The sequence below is a fragment of the Astatotilapia calliptera genome, chromosome 7, assembly GCF_900246225.1.
Source record: "Astatotilapia calliptera chromosome 7, fAstCal1.2, whole genome shotgun sequence".
Lineage (NCBI taxonomy): Eukaryota > Metazoa > Chordata > Actinopteri > Cichliformes > Cichlidae > Astatotilapia > Astatotilapia calliptera.
Window position 1 is genome coordinate 49,186,091 of NC_039308.1, and position 27,417 is coordinate 49,213,507.

Consider the following 27,417-nt stretch of genomic DNA (forward strand, 5'->3'; position numbering starts at 1 on the left):
AAAGAAAAAAAGATAAAAGAAGGGAATATATATATAAAAAATAATATATAATACAATCGGATAGTCCACTACTCCAAGGTGATATAACTTCCAGTAAAAGGCCCGATAGGCCACTGTTCACTGCTTCACACTTGGCAGTGACAGCTTAAAGTTTCATTCAGTCGTGCGCACAGTTAAAGCTTGTAATAAAGACGTATGTGAGCAAATACCCAACAGTTTCAGGAGTGTTTCGACTAAATCAAACCATTAAAAGTACGATCCTTACAAGAAAAACTAACGAAGTTCTAGTAATTAGAACTTATTAAGGACCCCATTCAGTGTTAATTTGCCTCATATTTTTTCAGTCTGCCTTACATCACATCCACGCTAACCGACTTCCTGTTGGAAAAGAGAGCTATTCTTGTTTTGTTTCGCCCCATCCAATTAGTGGCGCAGTGAAGTTTCCATCTCGCCGCTGTTATTTTTAGCTGGCATGGAAGCTGTGGGAGCTGCTGCTTGGGGCACTTAATTTAACATTGCACAATTAATTAAAGAAATGTGTTTGTGTAATTCCTCTGACAACAACTCACACAAGCGCGCTAATATGCGCTCACCAGAATACCGCCACAAGCAGGGTGCTTAAACTCCCATACTGGCAAACATTCGGACGTACATGCAGTCTTGCCCGCACCCAAACTGAGAAATATACACACGCAAGCATCAGGGAGCTCTCTTTCTCGCATATTTGGTCTGGCACAACTGATGAGCTGGTTATAAACACAGGGATGGAGCGAGGAGTGACGGCTGTCTATCAGATGGAGACCACTGGCGTTTGTTGCGTATTTACCTGGAAGAAACATGCCCGGCTTTCCCAGAGTGCCATCCAGCCTGACAAGGAAAGACAGAAGGAATTAGACAGCGAAAGGCAAAAACACAAAGCAGACACAGAAGAGGTTCGGCTGGATAAACACTTTATAGTGCCAATAAAATTAAACAAATGTCATCCGCTTCAACTGTATTTATACATCACTGCTTTCAGAGAGCGCACACATGCAAGCCTTAAAGGGGTTGGACAAATGGATGCTGTCCTCTTATTGAGATGTGAAGCTTTGAAAATAAACACTGAAACTCACAGTTTCACTTCTTATGTCGACTGGCATTTACGAATTCACTGAGGCAGAAGGAAAGCATTTGAATACAGTGTTCAGTGTAAGCCATTTGCATCTTTTCCTCACCTTAATCACACGTCTTTATGTGTTTATTATTCGTTTATGTTGGCAGACTAGTGGTCTTTGCAGTATTTTGGTGTGTTTGGGATAGTGTCTAATAGTGTCTTTTTTTTCTTTTAGATTTTATGGGGTAATAAAAAAAAAACTGTCAGCCTAACAGCACTTTCATGATTTAGTGTTGCTTTATAATGACTTAAAAACGTAACAGTGCATTGCCACGGGTCCGTGAATTACTGCAGGAGGCGTTACGAGTTCCAGGCGATGCACTCGCATGAAGCAGACACAATACATCACCTCTCACTGACCTATAACGGCTGAGAGCCGTGTGTGTGTGTGTGTGTCAAAGAAAGAACATCTTCTTAAGTGAAGCAGAGAAAATCGCACGGAGAGGACAAAAGGTTTAACTTTCACGAGAACTGTATTTCGCTGGAACTCAAAATAATGACTCTGCTCTTGTTATAAAGTATAACAAGGCAGAACAAATATGGGACCAGTGAGGCTCCTGTCTGTCCGATGAAGACTGCAGAGAATAGGATAAATGTCTATAAATGTTATAGAAAGTGCTAGCAGTTGCAATGAGCACACTGTTTTGGCTGCACAACCCCAGTGTTTTATGACCCCCTAAAACTGAGTCTTTAAGAATTGATGCAGAGCATGAAAATGTTATTAGCGTAAATATAGCCAGAATTTACCAAATGAAAAATGGCCCAATGAGGACTCCCATAAAGATTAATGATTTTAAGTGAGACCTGGCCAATAGGGCAGCAACACAGCTACATAGAAACACCCATCAGATTAAGAACATTGCATTTTACTCACAGAAAATGAGACAAATGTAATGATTCTACCAGAAATGTAAACTTCTTCAGTGTAACAAGGGTGTGAATCTGAAGTTTGAAGCTTTTGGTGCAGAAAATCTACATGTTTTTTTTTGCCCAATTCTGGAGAAATTGACAGATCTGGGACTGTGTTTCTTTGTTAACAGACAAATAACAAGGAACAATATGGTTTTACAAGTAAAGGCATATCAGTGATTGAGGCATTGGATACATAGAGACATCTTAATGGCTTTATGCTTAATAAAGCTTATGGAAAGAACAACAAACAGCATAAAACAAAGGCCCCACCTTCTCTGCAGCTCCTTGATGCGGACCATCATGTTGAGGTGACCCTGGGAATACTGTTCGATCACGTCTCGCACATCATAGGGCTTCCGAGCTTGCTGTTGATACCAGCATGCACACACACAAAAACAAACACACACACACACACACACACACGGTGGGACACAAAGGCCATTGTCAACAACAGTCTCTTTTGCTTGGTCCCCAAAACATCCCCAAGGGGTTCATTGTTAACCCAGTGTGTGTGTGCACGTGTTTGTGTGTGTGTGTGTGTGTGTGTGTGTGTGTGTGTGTGTGTGTGTGTGTGTGTGTGTGTGTGTGTGTGTGCGCGTGTGTGTGTGTGTCCTGACAAGTGCATGGTCAAGTAGAAAGCAATCGTGTTAAAGCCCTTTCATAGCTTTGTGTAGTGTGACGTTGACACAAGGAGCATCAGAAAGAACTCAGTGAACTCTTTACTGCACAGTGTATAGCCCTCTGCAGCTGACACCACACAGGCCCGAACCGAAAACTTATAGAACACTTGGAAACAGGAAGAATCGAAGAAACTTTCTGAAAAACATGCAGCGTGGATACAAGTGGGCGCTTTCGTGAGCACTGCGAGCGACTTTTGCGTGCGCAGCACAGTAAGTGAATTCCTACTGTAGCCCCAGAGACAGGTTAGCAGATTTCCCATGATACAGTGCCTGGACTGTGAGCACAAAGAAGGCATGCAGGTGCAAGTTTCAGGCATGCACACAAACATTCATGTGTAGACACACAAGCACACACACCAGCACCACAGCTGATATATACCCTTAAGCCTCCCCCCCCTCCTTTCCTGTGTAGCCACACATACTACTACACACTTCTCTTACTCCCTCTCACACTCTCAATCTGTCTTTCTCTTCATCTGTCACCCCTCCCTCGTCTCTTTAACTCTGCAGTGTTTCTCTCTGGATTTCCCTTTACGTACCTGAAATTTCCTCCTGGCCACAAAGTACTTCATTCTGCGGAGGACTTTTACCGCAGATCTCTGGGCATGGGACAACCTGTGACAGAAATAAAGGAGACTAATTTAGGCCACAAAAGAAAAACACTTCACATTTTAGCTTGTTGTAAAAGGTCAAGTGGTTTGTTCTTGACTAACTGCCCTGAAAAGAAGGGACAAAAAAAAGAAAAGAAAAGAGAGAGACAAAAAAGTCTACGTGCTCAGCGCTAATTGACCCTTGCTGCTTTTCAGGTTCGATGAACAATGCGTATGCCACCCAACTGCAAAACACATGTGGGTCTAAACAGGAAAAACAAACGTGCATTGACAGATATGCATTGATACAGACAAGTGTAACAACACAGATTAACCCGCACTCTGTATCGGTGCTTGCCTTTTCACTCAAAACAGTAAATCCACAACCCACTGCGAAAACGAGAGAAGAAAACCAATTCAGTTTGCCTTAAGAGGAGTCCCAAAACACACGTTTCTGAGATCAAAGAAGCACATCTGTGTCAACACACAGACACACACACAAAAATGCTGTTATGAAACACTGAAACCAAAACCACTTGATGCACACAACACACAACAGCTTTTACTTGCATACCATAGTGACTATATGGCATGTATTTTTGTTTTTTCAAGCAGGCGCTCTGTGCTGTGCTCTGCTGTGCATTGGTGCACACTGGGTTTAGATGTTACTGCATTTCATTAATCAGAAAATCTTGCAAACACATACTGGAAGCACATTAACATGCTGCAAAGTAAAATCAAGTGTAATAACCTAGGACAAGGTGTCTCAACCTTTGTCAACGCTGCGATCTCCATAATCTTAAGACCGCAGCAGTTTAATAGTCATGTCAAACTGTCATGCGAATTAGAAAAAGGCATGGGGTATAATAATAATAAAAAGGTATTAACATTTTCAAGGGCATTTAGGGGGCTTCCAAGAGAAATGTTAGTATCAATATATAACTTACATTCTTTGCTTCAGATATTATTTGATGGAGAATGAGATTGTCAAGCATACCTAAATACTAGCACCTGCCATAAATGCTTCCAATAAACAGCGACAGGCAGCCTGCAATCAGTCTGCAGTTAAATGGGGTCAAGCTGGCAATTTTATGCTAAGTATTTCTGACAATACAGCAATTAACTGTGATTAAATTGTCAAAAATCACTTATCGGTTGCTGTCTCTATAGACAGAAATTCAACCAGAACCAACCAGCTGACAGCCAGCTCATTGGCCCTAAGCTGTACTCATTCCCACAGATTATTTCAGATTGATGGCAACATGTTGGCAATTTGTCTGCATTTATAAATTAGACAGCAATTATTTGCCAACCTTCAACAATCTTTCTGGGAGTGATTGCAGTCAGTCCAAGTCAGACTGCAACTGTTTGCAGACAGGTTGCCTGTCTGTGCAAATCACCTTAAGCTGACTAGCTCGGACTCTGGGCAAACACGTAGTTACCACAAGTTGCAATTGGTTGCAGAAAGGGAAGAAATAGGGGCTTTTTTGGTAGGTGCAAGCAGGTTATTGTCCTGTTTTTTCTCATGAAACTGAGCCATTAGCTTGCCCTGAATTAGGAGGCACCTTGGTCAAGCTAAGTGTATCCAGTGCTTGATGATCGTTCGAAAAAGCCAATTTAATGTAAGTTTGTTCGCTATTTCAGCATGGTGGTGCATGAGACGAGACCCTTGTTCAAAGAGTTTAATTTATTTAAAAAATATCTCTTATTGGTCTCTCTGGATCTAAACAATGTCCCCATACATATTACTGCAATACTGTATTCTGTACGGATCTTTTCCCACACCCCCAAAATAAACAGAAAAGAACTATTATATGGCTTTTGTCCAATTACAGACTTAAATCCCACACAGAATTAAATGAACAATACATGACCTATTATTCTTTTCAATGCAAAATTTGTTTAGCAAAAACAAACAGTAATGGAGTGCAAAGTCTGGGTGAGGAGGGTATTATTTGATCCCTGCTTTTTGTGTCAATTTTAATATTGGTTTTCTGTTTCATGTAGGACATGTCTCAGACAAAGGTGACCTTTCAGCCATCTGTTGGTATGTGCTGATAAGCCTTTGGGCCATGTGCATACGCCCAGCGTCTGCAAAGAGTGTGGATTAAGTCAAAGCCAATATATGGGTTTTGTGTATTGTTTTGAAGAGTTCTCTCAAGCTACTTCCCAGTCAAGGCAGACAGACCCGCACATACAAGCGCACACACCCTTGACACACAGAATCACACAGCCTCCACCCTCGTCTCCCTAAACATGGGGGTCTTTGTGGAGTCAACAAGTCGCTCTGAGGTCTTAATTAGGCAAAGGGACAACAAAAGGACTTAACAGACAATGCGTTGACATGGGACCATAAAACAGGAACATCAAAGGCTGTTGAACTGCCGTCTTTCTTCCTGCCCTCCATGCAGGGCCTGCCCAAGCTATAGGAGGAAATGCATGCAAACAATACCAAACATAAAGAGCATGAGTCCCTATTTTAGGAAAAAAAAAGTCTAGCACCCACCCCTTTGCTCTCCTTCGTCAAAGAGGAGAAGGATGTGTTTTTTTTTCTCCCCTCGTTTCTGTGTGAACTGGAGGGTGCAAGCATAATTGGGAAAGAAAACACACGTAGGAAACAAAAAACGTGTGGTTTTGATCGTTGAACAACTGTACCCTGCTCCCTCCTTGCCCTCCTCCCGTTTCCTGCATTTGACACAAATGCACACACATGTTCAGTGGGTAAGTGTGATAAAAGAACAACACGGATGGGTGTTTTGTTTTCTTTTGTCCAACACTAACCCACTCTGCACTCCATTAAACATTTGACACACAGAAAATGTAAGAATGCAAATCCCACATTTCTCTGCTTGCTCCTCTTGTGCTCTTGAGAGGTAAGTGGGAAATGTAGACCTCCTACGGACAGGATCTCGTAATATTGTCATGTAGTCTTTTCTTTCCCGCCCTTTCTGTTTCGGTTACTCACTAAAACATGTAGAATGATTCTCTAGAAAAGCGTGGTCTGCCTAACCGCTCACCACGCAATACTGGTATCTTGTTTTTAATGATGGCAGCACCGAAAAGTCATCTTCAATTGTCTACCATTGTATTCTAGTTATGATGACCTGCTGGTAACATTATTTAGCGTAACATTTGAAAGAAGAAATTGTAATAAGGAAGTTGTAATGCAGATAAAGAAGCCAGATTTCCTTTTAATAAAATGCAGGCTCCACCAACCCTGACCTGCAGGACTACAGTGGTGTTACAGGAGCTCAAAGTGTTACAGTACTCCGAGTTCTTCCGGGGTTACAAGTTCCAAAGAAGACAGCCTGCCTTTACTTCTCTGTTGCACTTTGAGGACTGGGTGGAAAAACAGGACCCAGAGCAGCAATAAAACATATAAATTAAGTCAAAACCTCCTAAAACTTAACAACTCATTACACTTTGATTCAGTATTGATAATCAGAGACTTTTGCAACATTCAGATTTCTTTTTTAAATTATAGCGTGGTGTAATATTTATCTTAAGTCCATCTGGGTGTTGCAGCATTGACTTGACAGACTTCTAATGTTACTTTAAGCACGCGTCTTCTTTCCTGTCCAGATCCGATGACGATTTATTTTTTAAAAGCTTTTAAGCCATTTGTCGTCTAATTTTTCAGCTTCCCTAATAGTGACAAGTAGTCATCCACTATGAAATAACATGGCACCTTGGAATGGTTTTGCTCCTTTCCTCTCTTACTTTTACTTTACTAGCTGACACTGCCATTAAAATCTTAAATCTTAAAAATCCTTTTCTGTCAAACTGTGTACAGGTGTCTTGTGCAAGTCTTCATAATATATTTCAATACATTTTATTTGAAATGCAATTATGTACCGTAATTGTCGGGCTATAAGCCGCTACTTTTTGCACAAGCTTTGAACCCTGCGGCTTTTAGTCAGGTGCGGCTTTTCTATGGATTTTCCATGATTTTTGTCATATCGTAAGACGATTTGTTTTGTTTGTTCCGCTGTTGTACGGCACTACGTTGCCTGGCGGAAGGATCGGGGTTCAAGAGTGGTATGTTAGTCACATGTCCGTCCGCCAGGCAACGTAGTGCCGTACGAAGTAGCGTGAAAAACAAACTTCAAAGTAGCGCTACGCATTCAGCGGGAGGCGTGGATGACGAGCGGCGATAAACTTGCGAAAAGCAAGTTATGCCCAACTCCACCGGTGGATTCTGACAGCGTGGAAAAGTGTGAAAACATCCATGATCACCAACGGATTTTGAAGGGCTGGACTGCTGCATGATGGAGAGGAGGACACCGCCACGGCCCTTCTGAGGGTGTTCGACTCTGACACTGACAACGAGGATTTCTTTGGTTTTGAAAGTGACAACGAAGGAGTGAAGCGGAGAGTGGATGACGAAGCCATCCTGAGCCTGTTCGTTTCCGACATTGGAGGAGAGGACTTTGGTGGTTTTAGAGCGCAGGAAGAAGAGAAAGATGGTGAATGACTAACTTTTCTTCTTGTTAAAGCCGTGTCACTGCACCTGAGCCTAAAAGGTAGTCCGAATCTATTTTTCTGGTGTGCTGTAGGTTACTGTTATGTACTACATGTGCAAATATGTACCCATAACTTGTTTTTCAAAATATTAATAAAAGGGGTGTGTCTCCAAACAGCCATCTCTTTCCTGACAATTCCCTTTGTGCATATTCTCTTACATATGATAAGTCAACATTGAAACACCTGCGGCTTTTAGTCAGGTGCGGCTAATGTATGTACAAAACAGGATTTTCCCCTGATTTTAGCTTGTGCGGCTAATATTCAGGTGCGCTTTGTAGTCCGGGAAATACGGTAATTATATTTACATATCAATACTCAAAGACAGGCACACTAGAATAAGAAGGTAAAAAGTCTGAAATGTACAGAAAACAAAGAAATAATTATACTGTAACTAAGTTTAAGAACTGCATAATTACCTGGTAAAAACAAACAACATTTCTCCATCTTATGTCATAATTACTCTGTACTTGCTTAACTTCTTGGTATTTTAAGGAAAATGAGACACATATAATACTATAAGTAATTTTAAGTACAGTACAACATTAGAAAATCCATCATGCACCCCAATATAATGAATATTAACAAACACCATAAAAGAAATAAATATGTAAAAAGTAACACTTTAATATAGCCCATGACCAAAAGAGTATTTATGATATAAGATGAGAAAATATTGTTTGTCAGCAAAATTATGCAGTACTTAAAATTACTTACAATACTACTTACATTTACTTACAATAGAATAATTTCTTTGCTTCCTCCAGACCCCCCTAGCGTATCAACTTTTAAATATGTCTAGGTAAATATAGTTATATTTTAATTTTAAGTAAAACATATTGAAAATTACAGGGTAACTACGCCCTCAGTTGCAGGCTATATAATAAAGTGTTACTACAACATCTTCTCTCTTCTTGTTTCCCATCTTTGTGTGTATCTGTGCAGAAGATTTGACACAGTTTATCCTGGGAACTTCTCTTGAGCCAGCAGAGCTCAGATTTTACCCCCGACGACTTCAATATTCTTTCCATTGTCCTGCACTGTATGATTCACTCGTGCTTGGTTGTGTGTATTTTAATTGTGAGGATTAAATCCCAGTTTCTAGTTCTTCTCAACAGACTTGCTATTCTTCAGGTCCACTGTAGAAGTCATAGGTGAGCCATCGTTGCTGCAGTTATGAACTAGCCCTGACCCTCGCTTCAAAACTGGTGAAAGATTTAGCCCCATGGCTTCCCATTGACCCTTCACTCTTAATAAGTTTTCTCTCTTCCCCAGTTTCAAATGGTCACTTTGGAGACCTCTGAGTTGTCAATGGCAACCTACCCTCCTATGCCCCATGACCCCGGCTCTGTCTTTGGCAGGGGACCATCAAATATCCTGTGCTTCCATGGTGTGCAGCAATAACCTTGGAGTCAGTCAGGAGAAAGCAACCCTAGACACGCATGTGCTACACTACAGGCAGGACCCAGCAAGTCTGCTGGCCTGTGTGTGTGTGTGTGCGTGTGTCTCTGTGTGTCTGCATCTGTCTCTGTGAGATAAGCTTTATATAACTGGCGCTTTGGTCCATCAAAGAGATGTGCTCTTCTTCAGTTCTCCTCAAAACCAGGCATTTTTTTTATCATGTCTTGGCAGGATAAGATGATTACATTCTTTCAGAAATGTTTGATCTAAGTGATGGCATGCCATTCACTGAGTGTTTAAAACGAGGAGGATTGCAACTCTAATTTAAGCAATGCTACCACGTTTTCTCTAAAATACAGAATTCTTCAATGACTTCTAAAAATCCCTAATACGTGTAACCACAATCTAAGGTTTCGGGTAAATTTTCCCGAGTATTTCCATGGCATACAAAAAAAGGGGAATAGGACATATGCTGTTTTCCATTTATCTTGGAAGTTGGAGCTGGAATTGATGTTACACGAGTTGAGCAGTACAAACAAACCAGGGTAGCCATTCTTAGCAGTATCTGTTCACTGAAACTCACTGCAAATCGTTTTGCACATACTTACATTACCGCAGATGCACACTGGACAGCTTTGTGTATGATGAACTCTACACTGTTCCAAAAAATAGTAATGTCAAAGTATCTTACTGTATATTTTACAGTTTTGTACTGTCTTTCTAGAATATCATTAAATTTACATAAGTAGACTGTGATTTTACATGTCAAAGGTAAAATAACATAACATCACTGTAAATATAGTAAAACACAATTCACTTGTTTTTTAAATATATTTTTTTTGTATGGCAGTACTGTAGGAAAAAATCCTAATATAAAAGTATTTTACTGTGCATTTTACAGTTTTGTTCTGTTCTTCTAGAATATCAACAAAGTTACGTAAATAGACTGTGATTTCATATTTCAAATCTGTACATATGCACATTTAGATTGTTAAAATACATTCACAAATGTATCATGATTTCACAAATATCTGTCCGTTATTTGAAAGATTGAACTGTTGAATTTAAATGTAATGCTATGGAAAAGTATATAACATGATTCCTATAAGCTTGTGTTACATCACATAAGTATTATTATAATTGCTATTTAGAGCGATCGTGGCTCAAGAGTTGGCAGTTTGCCTTGTGATCAGGAGGTTGCCGGTTCGATCCCCGGCTCGGACACTCTCGGTATTGTGTCCGTGGTCAAGACTCTTCACCTACTGGTGATGGCCAGAGGGGCCGATGGTGCGATATGGCAGCCTCGCCTCTGTCAGTCTGTCCCAGGGCATGCAATCCATTATTATTTAAATTAACTGTATATTTCTGTACATTTACGTATTATGATTCATATTGCCACATTCATTGACCTTGTAATTTCATTGTTTGATCACATTAAATTGTTCCTAATTTACTGTCTAAAAGCACTTGGAAAAGGCAGAAGCCCATGTAAAATTAGCGCAACAAACTCTATTTTCATTACTGAAAATAACTGTATTTTCACGAGAAAGTTATTTTCTGTTATTTTACGGTAGTATTTTGGCGCCCCAGCTGCCGGAATATTGCTGTTTTTTTTAGGATTTGTTTTTTTCCCCCTATTTATAGATAATTTCATTGTTTAATCACATTAACATGTTCCTAATTTGATGTTTAAAATCACTTGAAAAGGCAAGATCCCATGTAAAATTAGCGCAACAAACTGTATTGTCATTACTGGAATCAAACGTATTTTTATGAGGAAGTTGTTTTCTGTTTATTTACGGTAGTAGTTTGGCGCCCCAGCTGCCAAAATATTACCGTTTTTTTAAGATGTTTTTTTTAAACAGTGTAGAGCTCACAGGTAATGGTAAAAAACAGATTTTGGGGTCGGGGCAAAATCTGCCGTTCTGTCCAAGTATGAAATCCAACTTTCCAAGTTCAACTGGAACCCACTATTAAACCAGTTCTGCCTCTGCCTGTTCTCCACTGTCACCCAACCTTTGATTCATCACAACCAGGTTCTTTCTTTTCTCTTTCTGTTACCAGGCAACCAAATAAGTATGAAGGCTAAGTTAACCTTGGTTACTTTCTTTATAGCTGCAAACTCATTTTCCACACTCTGAGTCTCTGTTTGACTCACTTTACGACTTCCTCCATTATTCTGACTTGCTTCATGTTTTTGCTTATTCTTCAGTTTGGCTGCAGTTAATTTAATCTTTAATTTAAACTCGACTCAGTCAGAACGTGAACCTGAAAATCTGCCATACGTGCAATAGTGTCAGATGCAACCACTTAAATCTGCTTTCTGCTACAATAGGTTCCCTTCTCCCCATGGGCCTGCTCCAGTTGTTTTCATGTCCACTCTTCCCAGATCAATAGACACTGATCAAGACATGCCAGAGACAATAGCAGCAACCCAACCACATCAAAGACCAGCACCCATTGAGAGCTGATGACAAAGAGAGAACAGAACGAGCGAGCCCTGTTTGATGTGTGTGGCCTCGGAGACAGAAAAAACGAGGGGGAGACGCCAGAGATACTTTACAATCTGTCTTCACCGTCACCTCGCAAACACACAATCAAATTACTGTTTTCATGTTTCCGTATATAGATATGGAGTAATGTATAAAGCAAAAAAAATACAAATAAATTCAGTAATTTGTTCTTTCACATTCACTGCCACAGAATTTCTCTGAATATCAAAGCCTTAAAGTCTCCTCTCCCGAAGCGTGTGAAAGAATCCCACCAAGGAAAATTACTCGTCTCGAGAGGCAGCTGACGTCCCAGCACACTCGGAAAAGCTCCACCCACGTTTAACGTTAATGATGCAGAATCTCACAACCTGTCATTATTTGCAGAGAAAAGAGACGGTCGCAGCTCTTTTCTCACCACGCAGAGAGAAGATTGGAGAAGAGCACACTTTTAACAAGTCGTGTAATGACCACTGAACTCTTGTCCGTGTAGTTCTAAATGCCAAATGATCAAAACAATTTGGGTGACGAGGTTGGAAAAGCCAAACCAATTTGAACTAAACCTGTGGGAGATTTGATTTTTACTCGAGTACATAAGCCGCAAAAAAATTAAGATTTACTCTGAAAGAATATAGACACAATCATGTACACAGACATTTTAATAATGCAATTTAAGTTGGTTAAATGTGACATTTAAAACTTGGTTGACTTGTTTTCCCAGTTCCTGTCATCAACAAACTCAGAAGTAAGAACGACTCTGGGAATAGCAACCTCAAAGATGAGACCAGCATTATTCAGGGTTTTGGGGTTCCAGCCTGAGGTGTAGCCTAAAGACAGGGATGTGGTGGTAACTATTCTTCAAAGAGAGTCTAATTAGAGAACTGCATCGTTTTGTAGTTAATGATCCCCTATTTTCTGTCAGACCTTGTTCTGGTCTAAATAGCTGCTTTTGCATTATCTTCAGGAACTTGGTGCTGGCCATGAGATTTCGCAAGCGTTTACAGGAACAGATTTCTGCCAACCTGCTGGCCTTTCTGCTTCATTGGTGGTGAAGGATCCACCGGACTCATTACCTGATAAAACTTTGACCAAACATTGGTGGTACGTATGATGCTGGTAACTGTGGATCTGTGAGTGCAAAAACGTCCCTGAACGAGGTCCCAGTAGTGTAATAGAAACTTTACAGAGTAAATTTCCTTATGTGTAGTTTATATGCAGTGATGTGGTTATTTAAAAAAAACATGCTACATATTACTCGTTACTCGTCTTAAAAGTAATGCAGTACATTATTTAATTACTCAAAGAATTCTATTCTTTGAGTAATTAAATATTATTCCATACATTACTATCTTGTTACTCTGTAAGATGACCTTGACTGCACTGTCTCATAAATATCAGTTAACAGTATAAATCTTCCACACACTATCCTAATGACACAAAGCCAAAAAAATAAACCAAAGTTGAAAAAAAGGTATGTGCTTTAAAAGGAAAAAACAACAGCCCAAAGAAACAACAGCTACAGCCAAAGTGATTCTACTATAGAAGCATGTAGAGGTTGAAATGCAGGTTGCCGTCAGTGCAGATGCTTAATAATAGCCGAAATTTTGTTAGCAGTGTAATGTAGTTGTTTCTGTGCTTGACGCGGCTTGCATTTCACCATTATGCTCGTCTTTTAGAGCAATAAAATAAAAGTAAGCACTGAGTGTACTGACACAATCAGGTAATTTAGGATAATGTATAAAAGCATACACTCTCACAAGCATTGGTAAGTTCCTGACTCTGGTGTATATGAGACTAATCTACGCCTGCTGTTTATATCTGTGTTTAAGCTTGGGTGACTCAGCTCAAAATGACAGGTGGGAGGAGAAGTAAGCCTCACTAGTGGCCCCGCACACATCTACATGTACCAGTATTTAACAAACAGCAAATATATAGGCACACTAACATGTCATGTGGACGTCCATCACATTCACAGCCTGCCCTGTTTAGACCAACATTCCCGAGAAAATGTGTATGTATGGGTAATGTTTGTGCATACATACATGAAGATGGATGGGTGATTGAGTTTAGTGGAAGAAGAGGATTTATAATTCATGGCCTAATAGGATTTGTTGCTATTTAGGAGGATTAAGGATGTCATAGAAAGAATCTATTTACTGTTGCCAGTCAGGGGGGTCCTCTTGCCTGGGTGGGGAGGTTTTTGGATGGTGGGCAGAAGTGAGGTGAGGGGTGCATGGACCCTTGATTTTTTTTTTCTCAAATAACCCCAGGTAGTAAGGCCCCTAAGCACTTAAACCCACCCCCACCTCCCCACTTCAGCCACCATTTTTGGATTAAATTGGCTGTTTCTCATTCATAGCAGTCCAGTAATCCAAGCACATGAGCCCAGTGGTTGGTCATGCCAACACATGGTCATTCATGGGAAGTTGTGTGTGAATGTATTCAAGGACAGTTAGCCCTACCTCGCTCTTGAGGGAGCATGAAGAGGTGACTGTCACAGCCCTGCCTTGCTTACCCAGACCATGGAAGCAGCAGGGAGACAGAGAAGAAGAAGACGGGGAAAAAACAGAGATGGGAAAAAAGAGAGAAAAGAGAAAGGAAGAGATGGAGTGTGACCTGAGGACCTTCTTAGCCAAGAGCCTTCCATTGGTTATAGATTATAAAACAGAGCTTGCTTTCAAAAGGGAATTATTCTTTCATTCATGTGTGGCTGGGGCTACAGTGGAGGGGTGGAAGGGGTAACATTAAAGACCGCTGTTTAATTAGGCCTTTCTACAGTGGTTAGGCTTTTTGTTCATGATTTCAACTATGGGAAGCCATCCAGACAGTGGATGTCACTGTCAATTATTTTAGATCTGTTTACCTTGAGAGAAAGACATAAAGTCAAAGAACTAGTGACTAATCACGTAAGACTAATCAACCAGTCGAAAAACACAAAAAACCAAAAACCCATTAAGAAGTAAAAACCAAATTGCATTTGTAAGCCCAGTTTGTTCAGACACAGCGTACAGTATTTTTTTAATTTATTTTTTAAATTAAAATGCTGCCAAACCCAAATGCTGGTCCAACAGAAGGCAGCTTCAGTCTGAACAGATTTGACTTTCCTCATGGTACATCCTGTTTGTGTTTCTCGTGCACAAACTACAAACATGGAGAGACACAGAGATTCATTTTGATTATTTAGCAAAAAGACATGGAAAGAGAGTCTGCAGAGAGACTGCAATCCCGAAGCTTAAGGGGCCTGCTCGTCAAACCCTGCAGAGGCCATTTGTCTTCTCATATTCCCCATAGTTTAAATGCTGAAAATAAAGGAAAACTAGAACTTTATTATCTTTAAATCATTGCAACAGCACTTTTGTTGGGATGGGAGAGGGGAAGGGAGGATTTCAGAAGAGAAATACAGTTGTGAGGCAAGGCTTCTTTCAAAACATTAGAAGAAAATAGTGGGAAAAGGTTGGCTTATTAGCAGATCCATCGATATCCTTAGTCTACCTCTGGTCTTCATTTAGCTGTGCAGTGATACAAAACAAGAGACAAGCTAATAAAAACACATGAGACACACAAGCCTACTTGGTTAATAAAATACCTTATCCAAAGACTGGGAGTACTGAAAGAGAAGAAGGAACATTATTGGAGGGAATGACAGAGACAAAATGAGATGGAGCGGTGGAGGAAGTGGTAGCAGCAGTCATAATGGTCGGTATGGATTTATGGTAGCAGATGAGGCTGAGAACGTCTTGGCAGGCTTGTTTTAATAGCTTCCGTTCTTGCTCCAACATTCAATTAGCACACTGCCTCTGTCTCCAGGTCCACCCCTGCCTGGACAGTAATTATAGCAGCAGTCCAAACACACAAAAGCAGACAGAAAGTCAGTCAGGCAGACAGACAGGAAAGCTGAGAAAGCCTCAATGAGGTTGTATCACTGACACACTTAGTCTGCACTAAATCTAGAAGTACTGTTTTCATTAGTGATCTGCTGTTGTTGTTCATACAGTATAAATATTAAATCATCCACCCTTGCATCCATTTATTACGATTTTCACCATTTGATAGTGGACCGAGAGGGATTCAACTTTAAAGGCTTAGACAGAAATGGTGTCGATTGAGTGGTATTGATTATGGTTTTGTCAAAGTAAAAATCAAACAAAAAAGCGAATCCTTCTCTATGCATAAATTATTCATTTTACGTGGGCTCACCCTTAGGTATGGAGCTCAGTCATTCAAGAGAGACTTTGAGTTGTGCTGCTGTTCCCCCATATCAAAAAGAGCCTGTCGAGCTGGTTTGGGCATCTGACTATGATGCCTCCTGGACACCTCCTAGGTGAGGTATTTAGCACACATGCGTATATGTGTTAGTGCTTGCCCCCTTCCTAATTTTTAATTTTTGCATATTTGAAACTGAAATCTTTCAGATCATCAAAACAAACGTTCATATTACACAAAAATAGCCAGGGTAAATAAAACGCAGTTTTAAAATGATTATTGCTTTTATGAAGGTACAATAGTCATCAAAACATGGATGATCTGATATCGTCGTGTTGGTGTTGTTCCCAGGTCAACATGAAAATGTTGTTCCAGGTTCAACATTGCAAGTGACCAATCACATTGTTGTGACGTTATTCTTTTGCGCGCCAAGCCATTCATGCATTTATGAAATTTCAATGTTGCAAGGACAATATCAATTCTGCTTACCGTTTATTAAAGGGTTAGGGTTAGGGTTAGGGTCAGGGTCCGTTGATCAGCGGACAGAAGCGGTTCCTCGCAGCTTAAGTAAAGTTTTTTGTTTTACGGCGGTTTTTCCCGAAGTCGCAAAAGTATGACGTCACAACATTCTGATTGGTCACTTGCAATGTTGATCCTGGAATAACATTTAGTATGATGATCTGGGAACAACACCAACACGACAATATCAGCTCGTGCTCAAAACATACCTTGCCCTGAGTGAAAACTGGTTGTGCCACCCTGAATTAAACATTTGTGAGAACTGGCAATGAGTCTTTCACACCATTGTGTGTACTTTTTAGGAGTGTTTTAATTCAATCACATTGGAGATTTTCGAGCATTAATGGTCTGTTTAATCTGATCTAAGTCTGGACATTGACTAGACTACTCCAAAATAATCATTTTGTGTCTTTGAGTCATTCAGAGGTGGATTTGCTGGTATGTTTTGAATCATTGTCCGGGTACACAACCCGAGTGAGCTTAAGTTTCAGGACAACTTTTCTCCTTCGGGATTTTCTGATAGAGAGCACCATCAAATAAAACAAGTTGTTAAAGTCCTGCGGCAGCAAAGCAACCCCAGATCATCATCACACTACCATCAACAGTTTGACTGTTGGGATAATGTTCTTTCTATGAAATGAAAGAAATAGATGCCAACCTTCCAAAAATTCTACTTTTGTCTTGTCAGTTGACAGAATATTTTCCCCAAAAGTCTTAAGGGATCATCATATTTTGGAAACTGTGAGACGAGCCTTTGTGTTCTTTTTGTTCTTTTTCAGCAGAGTTCTCCCATGGAAGCTGTTTTTGCCCAGTCTCTTTGTTATTGTTGAATCATGAATTCTGACCTTAACTGAGGCAAGTGAAGCCTGCAGATGAGCTGTTGATGCATTCTTGGAGTAATTTTGGCCACTTGGGGTTGGTTCACCATTGTTCCAAGTTTTCTCTATTTGTGTATAATGCCTCTCACTGTGATTTTCTGGAGTCCCAGAAATTTAGAAATGGCTTCGTAACCTTTTCCAGACTGATAGATGTCAATGACTTTGTTTCTCAGCTTTGGATCTTTGGATCGTGTAATGATGTGTTCCGAATTGATTCAGCAGGTCTGGCAGTAATCAGCAATCATGTTGTTAGCTGAAATTAAAATAATCTTTTATAAAATATACAGTTAATCACAGTTAATTTGTGATTTAACTTTTTCACACAGGCACATCACTTTAAAAATGCATTTCGGATATACTCGGGTTATCTTCGTCTAATATTAAAATGTGTTTAATGATCTGAAACATTTCAGTGTGACAAATATGCAAAGAAGTAAGAAATCAGGAAGGGGGTGATTACGTTTTCACAGCATTGTATATATAAGAGGAACTGGTCTCAGGTATGCAAAAATCACTCCATAATGCAGCTGTGAAAAGATTCAGAAGCCCTGTAATATAATGTAAACCTTCAAGGAAAGTCTGAAAACATGATAATCCATATCAGTTTTTTTTCATGTGATCAGAGACCAATGCAGCAAACTGAAGCAACAGTGTTGCATTAAAAAGAAGTCCAAGTCAGGACCTCTACTGCTCGCTGCTATAGTGGGATCAGATGACTGTACACTAAGAGTTCATGGGCCCGGGAGGAGGTGAAAGATGATCAGATGGCTCAGTGGGTGCAACAGGGTCTATGATTGGTCAAATTGACCTCCCTAATGTTCTCTGGTGAAATGAGATGTGAGAGGGGAGTGTGTCAGGGAGAATTATGGGCCTGTATCAGATCTTTTAAGCTCCTTTAAAAACTATATGCCTTTGCTTCCAATGCCTTACATGTTTTAAGTGTTATTTAAAAGCTGCTGGAGAGCTGTTTTAACATCCTGTAAAAAGATATAAAGTAAAGTAAAAATAAAGTAAAACGTCATCAGATACTTTTAGGATTTGGACTATGCAGTATTATACAGTAAACGGCATCACTATTAACTTGCATTTCAACAACTTATTAACAAAGACACGTGAAGTAATCAAATATGTTCGAATGTTTGTGGGAATATAGTTCGAGCGCGTTTTGAAATCATTTTGAGTGATATTTGTGTGTTTTCCCACGTTATACAACAGTGAGCGGCCAGATCTGCTGATCCTCAGATTGAGCTCCAAAAGACATGAAATCTAATTTGAGTGTGAGAACAAACAACAGCCAGAACATTCAGGACAAAGCTGAAAACAGGAGCAGCTGCCAACCCCAAAAAACAAAGCACAGTAAACTGAGAGTTCAGTTCATTAGCCAAGAAGAATAACTAAACTCCAAAACTGAAACATAATGCAGAAGAACTAATGTGATCCATTGAAATCATACCTCAGAGTAACAACATGTCAAACAATCCTTCATATTTGCAAAGTTATTTTAAACCTGAGAACTGAGAAACTTAGGGAGTAAATTTTAGCGCACAAATTTGAAACCGATGTAGAGAATCATCCATTGTTTGTGTAAATAATATAGTATTATGATGATATAACAAACACTGACCTAACAACATGATGCAGTCTGCAAGGAAATGATGAAACATGACTTTCCAATACAGCTCCGTGCTGACAGACAGGAAAAACCAAAATGCTGGCTCAGAGCCCAGAGCATTAAATGACAGACTGTAGTTTTCAAAGGCATTTATTTGTCATTATACTAAACTAACTTGAGATCAGCTGATATCTGTTAACATTCTTTACCTAACACGCGTGTGAGGTAAACGTGAATGACAGAGCCGGTCACATCTACATCAAACTGAAAGAAAAATTCAAAATCACATGGGACAGTGATTAAAAAAAGAAAGAAAGAAAACACAAATACTGAAATAAGCAAGAGAAGCAAAAGAAGTGTGGGATTCATCCTGTTTTCAAAGAGCTCGGTTATGAGGTGCTGGGAACAGGGTGCAAAGCCATAATTGGACGCTTGTTCCCGGCCAATTTTTTCAGGGTAAATTATCAACGCATGGGTTGGATTGCTGGAACCACATTGTGGAGGTGGGAACATTGGGAGCTTTGAAGAGCCAACTTGATGTGTTAACAGAATCATTTATCACGCTGGGATAATGTGACGGATCAAGCAAAGACCCTGCATATGCTGTTGCTTCTACATTTACCCTGCTGACTCAATGCAGAAGCAGGCAGCACTGACAGAGGTGCTGGATCTCCGTGTGCAGTCTTTTTATGTGTGTGTGTTTAAAACAAGATGTGTACATAACCATGGCAAAGCTCCTATTGGCAAAATGTACAGAGCCTTGTGTATCTCGAAGTTAGTGAGTAAAATGATGACTAGGCATGTTGCTTTTGGAAAGCTTAGGACTGCCTTGTTTGCCCTCCCATACTACACAAAACAGACAGTCACGGCTTGCCACTCACCTCCAAGTTTAAAAACTCAAACAGGCAAAACAAATATACTTTGGATAACAATAAATTTAGAAATGTAATAATCTCAGGCTTTCTATTTGCTAACATAGAATGCTACACCAGCTCACAGCTTCAAAGTTAAAGGCTGTGTAGAAAATTGGTATAATTAAAAAGTTTCCCTCGCACTCCCATTGTCATTACTGGAGCAAAGTAAGCATATGAAGTTTATGTTGCACAAGTACTATATATACTCACCTAGAGAGTGGCGAAATGAAAGGAGGTGTATCAGCAAACTACGATTCTGAAATAAAATGTCCTGGTTTTTGTTAAAAGACCCTCAAGGCATTAACTTAAAACCCACCTGTTGAACTGTCAGAACAAAAATGACTTTATTTAAAAGGTTATTAATTTACCCCAAACAAACATAAAAAACCATAAATCATAGAAAAGACTGAAACAAATACACTTTAGCCTACAGCTCAGAAAAGGACCAAGCTACTACTTATGCTAAAAGCTAGTAAGCTAGCTAGTCCATTGCCTTTATTCATATATGACTTTTACTGGAATCTGTTCACAACACTGCTTACAGAAAAAGCAGAAGACTTGGACTTTGCTTTATATTGCCACAAAAAATATTAACTGTATAGAGTAAAATATAGAATTATACATGTTGTGCCTTTATATTGATGATTGTGTTAGCAAAGTGGCAAAGTTACTATCACTAGCTTCTAGCACATATTCCAAAACTGTTGAAGGGATATCCTAAAGTTAAGAGTGCAAGTGTTAGTGTAAACTAAATTTTATTAAGCTGGCTGTCATCTCGGACAAAAAAACCATGGCTCAGGGGGTTGGGAAGCGTATCTGTAACCGGAAGGTCGCCGGTTCGATCCCTGGGCTCTCTGTTCTGGTCGTTGTGTCCTTGGGCAAGACACTTTACCCTACTGCCTACTGGTGTTGGCCAGAGGGGCCGATGGCGCAATATGGCAGCCTCGCTTCTGTCAGTCTGCCCCAGGTCAGCTGTGGCTACAACTGTAGCTGCCTCCACCAGTGTGTGAGAGTGAATGAATAGTGGCATTGTAAAGCGCTTTGGGTGCCTTGAAAAGCGCTATATAAATCCAATTATTATTATTAATCCATACCCTCCGTACCTCCTAAGAGCTTAGTATAATAGTCAGAATATAAGTGGGTGTATAGTATACTAGAGGAAAGACTTGTGTATCTCAGTCCAGTGTTATAGTGTGTAATCCCCATCTAATCATTCATATACGTGGATACTGCATGGATATAAAAAATAAACACAAATACTACTAATAAAACAAAGTAATACTTCTGCATTATCCACCAAGATGAAACATAACTTTTTAAATCACAGGGTGCTGGTTTGAATTACATGTCACACCAGTGCATTTTATGCCCTTTTGCCAATATGATGAAGAGATATTAGTATGTATGCCTCAAATGGTAGAGCATAGTTGAACCCCTGACCCCAGCCTTAGAGCAGCCCTGAATTACAACTGTTGCTCTGGATCTAGATGTTTTCCTAGAGGAGGAAGCAGAACTCTTTTTGTTGCTAGAGCACTAGGTGCTCAAGTAACTGACAAAAAAAGTTTGTGCTGGATGCCACTCAGAAATGGAAAATTTGTATCCTGTGCATAAAAACTAGATTACATTTCATGACCATTTCACAAATTGCCATGAGACTGGGCTTTTATATACTATAGCTGGCCAGAGACCAGTCCAGGGAGGGAGGATATTTCATACATTAAACCGTCTCCATGCAGGAGGTGAGGTAACTTGGAGCTGTCAGGAGTTGTGCTTGTCCAACTGTGCGTGGTGTACATTGCTGTGCTAGGGGAAACACAGGATACATATAGCAACTGATATGTGGCATATATGTGAAACAATGGGGGAGGGGGTGTGATAGGGAAAAAAAGAGTGAAAGAGGGGCTTCACAAACAAAAGAAAAGTCAGTTACACACAGAGAGAGGAGGTCAGGGGAAAAGCTCTGAAAACCAAAAATCAGCAGAAAGAGGAAGAGAGAGAGAGAAGGGGGAGAAAAAAACCATTTGCCTTCAGCATTGGAGTGGGAGGAGTAAAAAGGAGAAGTAACAGAGGAGAAGAGGGAAAACGAGATATGGAGAGAAAAAGAAAGAGTGAAGGAGGAGGTGGAGAGTGTCAGGGCTAAGGGTGATTAAGCCTGGAGTCTCCTCTCTGCAGAGACACGTGCGCAGACTTAATCAAGTCGACGCCAGCCAGCCACATTTCCACATTACTCCCTGGCTGCCTGCCTGACAGGTCCGAAAGAGGGAAGGGAAGAGGAGCTGAGGGAGGCTGCCCGCCCATACAACCACCCACCCTCTTCTTTCTTCTCCTCCTCCTCCTCCCCTGGTTTCACCATCCCCAGGCCCTGAGACGCTGCCAGAACACATGTGAGCACGGTGGAGGGAACGGGGTGGTGTAAGTCAGTGAGCAAAGAGCAGAAATACTACTGACTCCAATAAATGAAATGTTATTAGCTGACAAGTCAGTTACACACCCGGAAAAGATCTGTTGTTTTTTTCAAGTGAACAAAAAAAGAAAGATTGTAATGAAATCAATGAAACCAACTCATTCTGAAAACGCATCTACAAATGCATATTGTACCACACTTTAAGACAGATCGGGACATCAGTCGAATAGGTTCTTATGTTGTGTGTGTTCAGTTTTAAATTGTGGTCATATTGGGGGAAGAAAGGCAAAGAAATTCTAAGACATATTTGAGTATGACATTGACGGGTGTGATGTTTTTAATCAGAGACACAATTTCGCAAACTGAAGCAAACACTCATAGTGAAAACACACGGCACACACCCTCAACCGCACGCTCTCAGTTTCATAGACTGTTTTTTTTTATTCTTAACATCCTCCCCCCTCGAAAAACATACTGCGCACCTTCCCGCGTCCCTCCTCACCACCACCACCACTGCTACTATATCACTTTCATGCTGTTTCTTCTCTCATCGCTGGAGGCCAAGTGGATCCAGGCCCAAGGTGAGGTATAGCTGTGTCATTTAATAAGTAGCTTAAATCCAACACGCACAGGGGAGCACAGAGAAACACATGTTCACATACACACAAAAATGCCCGACCTCAAAGTATTAATTGTCTTAAAATGGGAGGGGGTGGGGAGAAAAAAAAGTTTCCCTAAATATTTTTTTTTGCATCTGAGCTTAGTGTCATTTCACCACGCCAAATGAGGTCTGCTTCCCGCATTTCCAGTAACGGGTCAGCTTCTAATCTCCTGAAGTGAAAGCCAGAAACAAAGAGACATTTGGTTCCGCACCGCTGTTCCTGAACAAGCACCAAACTGTAATTTCAATGTATCAGCGAAAAACAAGGGCCGGCCAGTCTAATCGGCCCTACAATTATGCGCAGGTGGTTTGATGATAAGGTCACATGCACATTTGTTTGCCTCCTGGCACCGTATCAAGTGCAAACCTCGATCTTAACCACATGCATGTGTGCGCTCTCGCCAACACGAGCGGGGGTCTTCGGTGGTCTCCTCTGACCTGTAAAGCGAGGGCTAATTAAGTGAATGGAGATGACAATGAACAAGGGCCTCCCGCGGTCCAAGCCATCACTCAGGCCTGCTGTAATGAACACCCACCCACAGGTGTGCTGATCCCTAGACAACTCCACACACATGCGTGCACTCGCACACAAGTACCTCCCTTTACACAAAAGGGTACACTCAAACATGGTTTCATATGCACATTAGAAGTGCGTGCACACATCTGTTAACAATACATTAGAAGAAGGCTGACGCAGATTTAACATAGACAATAGCGAAAGGGCATATTTCCATTCGCGTATAGACAGAGATGTTTGAGCCTGATGTGGCAGCGCTAATAAAAAGTGTGCCATCAGAACCTCACCCATGAGTACTCGTCACCTGGCCCTGCTACAAGTCAAGATCCTTCAAACAATAATCACGCATCTGTTCTGCCTCACATTTTCTATTTACTATTGACACACCCGAATAAAGTTTTTTACTCTATTAGCAGGGTGGTGCCATTTTTCATTACTGCATTTTTAACTTGATGAAGGTTCTCAGGAAATGGTAACCAAACTAGCCCTAAACGCTCCAATGTTTTCATTTCACATTTCAATTTAGAGTGATCTGCCGCTTGAATAATGTTACCCGAGCAAACTTCCTCTTTGACAAAGCAACAAGTAGGTATTACTGCCCCCAACACACACAGATGAAAACCAGGTTTTCTTTAGCTGACTTTTCTTTTCCATTTCCAGCATGTGATTTAACCTTGCCACTTCATTTCCTCAGAATGTGCCAGGTTAAGTGCTGTGACTATGCCCGGAGCGTGATTTCAGCCCGCTTTTTATGGCCTTAATTAACAGGCCCTAATTGCTTCTGAAAAGAAATAAACAGGGTAACCAGCAGAGTGCATCCTACTGTTAACGGATTATTTCCTCTCTGAAAACAATAACAGAATGTTCCGCTTTATTCCCAGGGGACCTGTTAACAGCTCTCGGCCTTGACATTTCTTACAAATGGATTATAGATGCGGACGTTGGTCCCGTTTTGAGTCCTCGAGACACGTGCGTCTAGCAAACGACAGCCTGATTGAGAGGAACGAGCGCTCGTTTGTCCTGAATCGTAATATTTTCCCATGTCATAGTAGTTATTCATAAAATTATGCTTGGAAAAACATTACACTGAATCGTGGAAGCCTCTCAAGCTTTGATGAGCTTGAAGTTCACACAATCCCAGCTGCTGTGATTACTATTCGGCATGTAATAAGCAAGGCTCCTAGCCAAAACAAAAGCAGGGAATTCAAAAGAACATGTTTTTTCTCCCCTTCCCGAGTCTTTCTAGTATTCCGACGACAGGAAATGAGTCTTAACATCAAAGCCTGAGGAGGAAGTGACTCTCTTCCCCCTACTCTGTGTGAAGCTGTCCACTACACCTGACACACGATGGGAACACCAACCTATGGGTACAAGTACACCGTCTGATAATTTGGTTTGTGCCTTCTCAAATACAACTTAACCTATGATATCACCCAGTAGTACACTGACAGGGTAGAGGCCACCAACACCTAGAAATTTCTCAAAGGTACCAAAAGAGCCACTGGAAGGCTTAAACAGTGAGGGAATTTGTATTTCGAGGGGGGAGGCTCATCCTGTGGTGGAATGCAAATATTTAGCTTGCCCCCTGGTATAAAATGAAAATTACACAGTACTACAGGAATACCTGTGTAGCTACCCAGGTGACCGCCAGCCTGGCTCCATCCACTGGGATGTAAATATAGTAATTACTCACAAGCCTCATGGGCACCAGGGGGAGTCAGTAAAGGAGTCTTATTGGCTGTTGCTGGACAATGATTCATGGCAAAAAATGAACTTGCGCTGGCACGCCAGCACTGAGGCTGACACAGCTAATCAGGGAGGCCATGAGAATGTTTCTCTGTGATTTAGGGTAGACGTAAATATTTGTTGCTCAGTGATAAAGAGGAGGAGATTTATTTGAGTGGGAGACACAACAGTCGAGAGCCAGGATAACAATGCTGCTTAGGGAAAGTACTTAAGTTCACACTCACGAAGAAAATGTGTGTATGTGTGTGAGAGAGAGTCAATTAAAGGAGAGTGATAGCAATTGTTCGCTGTTTCCAATTTCAGACAACCCCGAGGTCTCAGAGACATACAGCTTATACATCTCTGCCTGTAGTAATTCAGCTTATTGTTAATTACTGAGGGAGGGAATAAAGCATGTAGGCATGCAGACACAAACACCTCCTCTGTCTATATTGTGCGCTGTGATGCCGTGTACACTGACATGTGGGGTCTGCGTGGATGAGAAACACTGACAGGAAGAGGAAAGTTTCAAAGAAAGTGGCACATGTTTATAATGAAATGAGAAAAATCAAAACAGAATAAGAGAGAAAAGGTTATGGATTGACAGAAATAAGACAAAGCAGGGGAAGGAAGGAAAAAGAGGGAGAGTGCCCTCTGCAGAGGGAAAAGAAAAGTCTAAGTGGAGTGACCTTAACAATGAGTGAAAGAGACAGAAGGGCAAAAAATTGAAAGAAAAAGACAGAAAGAGCTCCTCATCCCGTGCCCAGTGCTACAAAAAGCAGATATTGGTATATCAACAATAGCAGAATAATTATAAATCTGTCAAGGCAAGACAGAAAGTCAGCTGCCCATTCACTGTCAGACTGTTAATAGGAAAAAGCCACAGATGTGTAAAAAAAAAGTAAAAAAGAAGGAAGAAATGACATGTGAGACTCTATTGGAGATCTAAATGAATCTAAATCCTAGAATCCACAAACTAAACTTCAAGGCCAATAAAAGCGACAGTTCATTACGTTAGCTTCTGTTGGGCAGAACCATGGAGCTATCTGCCTACAAAAACTCCACATCCCAGCTGCCGAGCATATGCAAGTAAGTTAATTAACTTTTCTAGCCACAGAAGTTCACTTGGAATTAGCCGCTAGGTTTGCTGATGTTGGTTTACAGGGTACTGGCAGCAAGTTACTAAGTTTCTGTGTTTGTGTTTGCTAGCAGTCTAGCAAACTTTAGCTCGCTACTTAAGCTTAAGCTACATGTATACCAAGGACATTAGCATACTAGCTTAATAATGCTACATTTACTAAACTGGGAAACTGGGAATCAGCATTTTAATCATGCCTACTTGCTATTGCTTTTTTAAAACAAGCGAATTAAAGGTTCAGAAAACCTGAGCCTACAGAGCAAATTCAGGAACTTAAAGAATGATGACATACGTATAAGGATAAACTTGAAACTCACTGTCTGGTGGATTGTAAGGTTTGATGAGACTGTGCCACACTGTGTGTAAAATATGTGGTCCTCTCTTTTCTCTTTAAATACAGTATAAGGTCATCAAATGGACTTCTGACTTGTCCTGCCTGATGCAGCTAACTATTTCTACATAAAGACTTTGGTACAGAAAGGTAGTCTGTATATTACTGATAATAATATGTGGCAACCATAATGGCAGCTTTTTTGTTTTCATCCTTATGATCGTCATATGCTTTGTAAGGAAAAGTAACCTTTTTTTGGACTTTCATGTACTCAACAAGTCCCTTTTATTCAACAAGAAATGGTCCCTGTACATGCTTATGTTATTAGGTCTTCTTGTGTCCACATGTCTTCCATTCAATGTGTGGATCTTTGTATTTATGTAACTTATGTGCACGTCTAGTGCCTGCTGTCAGCATGTGTCGGGGTACGTGAGTGCCTGAATGGATTTTCCAGAGGCGTACCGCACTGGAGCCATGTGTAAAAGGTTCTTTCCTTGTATATTGACCATGACCATCCCTCCTCCTTTACTGCACTGCACAGCAGCCAGCCACACCTGCTGCACATACACCTGCAATGCAATAAAACCAGGGCAGCAAAACAAAACACGGCCCAAAGAGGTCTTTAGCCGTCTATAGAACAATGTAATACAGAGAAAAGCATTTTGCTTAACACAGAAGTTCCTATTACCAGCATAAATTTTAACCTTAGAGCTTTCTTTATTTTGGACTCATTTGAGCCTGTCATTTCTCTTTTTTAAAATTTCCTTCT

General features: G+C 40.6%; 1 protein-coding gene across 2 annotated transcripts in view; it reads right to left on the reverse strand.

Annotated features, from left to right (window-relative positions):
- The window catches only part of kcnq1.2 (potassium voltage-gated channel, KQT-like subfamily, member 1.2), a 181,163-nt gene that overhangs the window by 63,479 nt on the left and 90,267 nt on the right, over nt 1-27,417 (reverse strand). For both annotated transcript variants that reach the window (XM_026175315.1, XM_026175314.1), the window contains 3 exons: nt 3,285-3,360; nt 2,336-2,430; nt 827-867 (listed from right to left, as the gene is read on the reverse strand). In XM_026175315.1, coding sequence (XP_026031100.1) covers nt 827-867; nt 2,336-2,430; nt 3,285-3,360 — 212 coding nt within the window. The remainder of the gene's footprint in view (nt 1-826; nt 868-2,335; nt 2,431-3,284; nt 3,361-27,417) is intronic.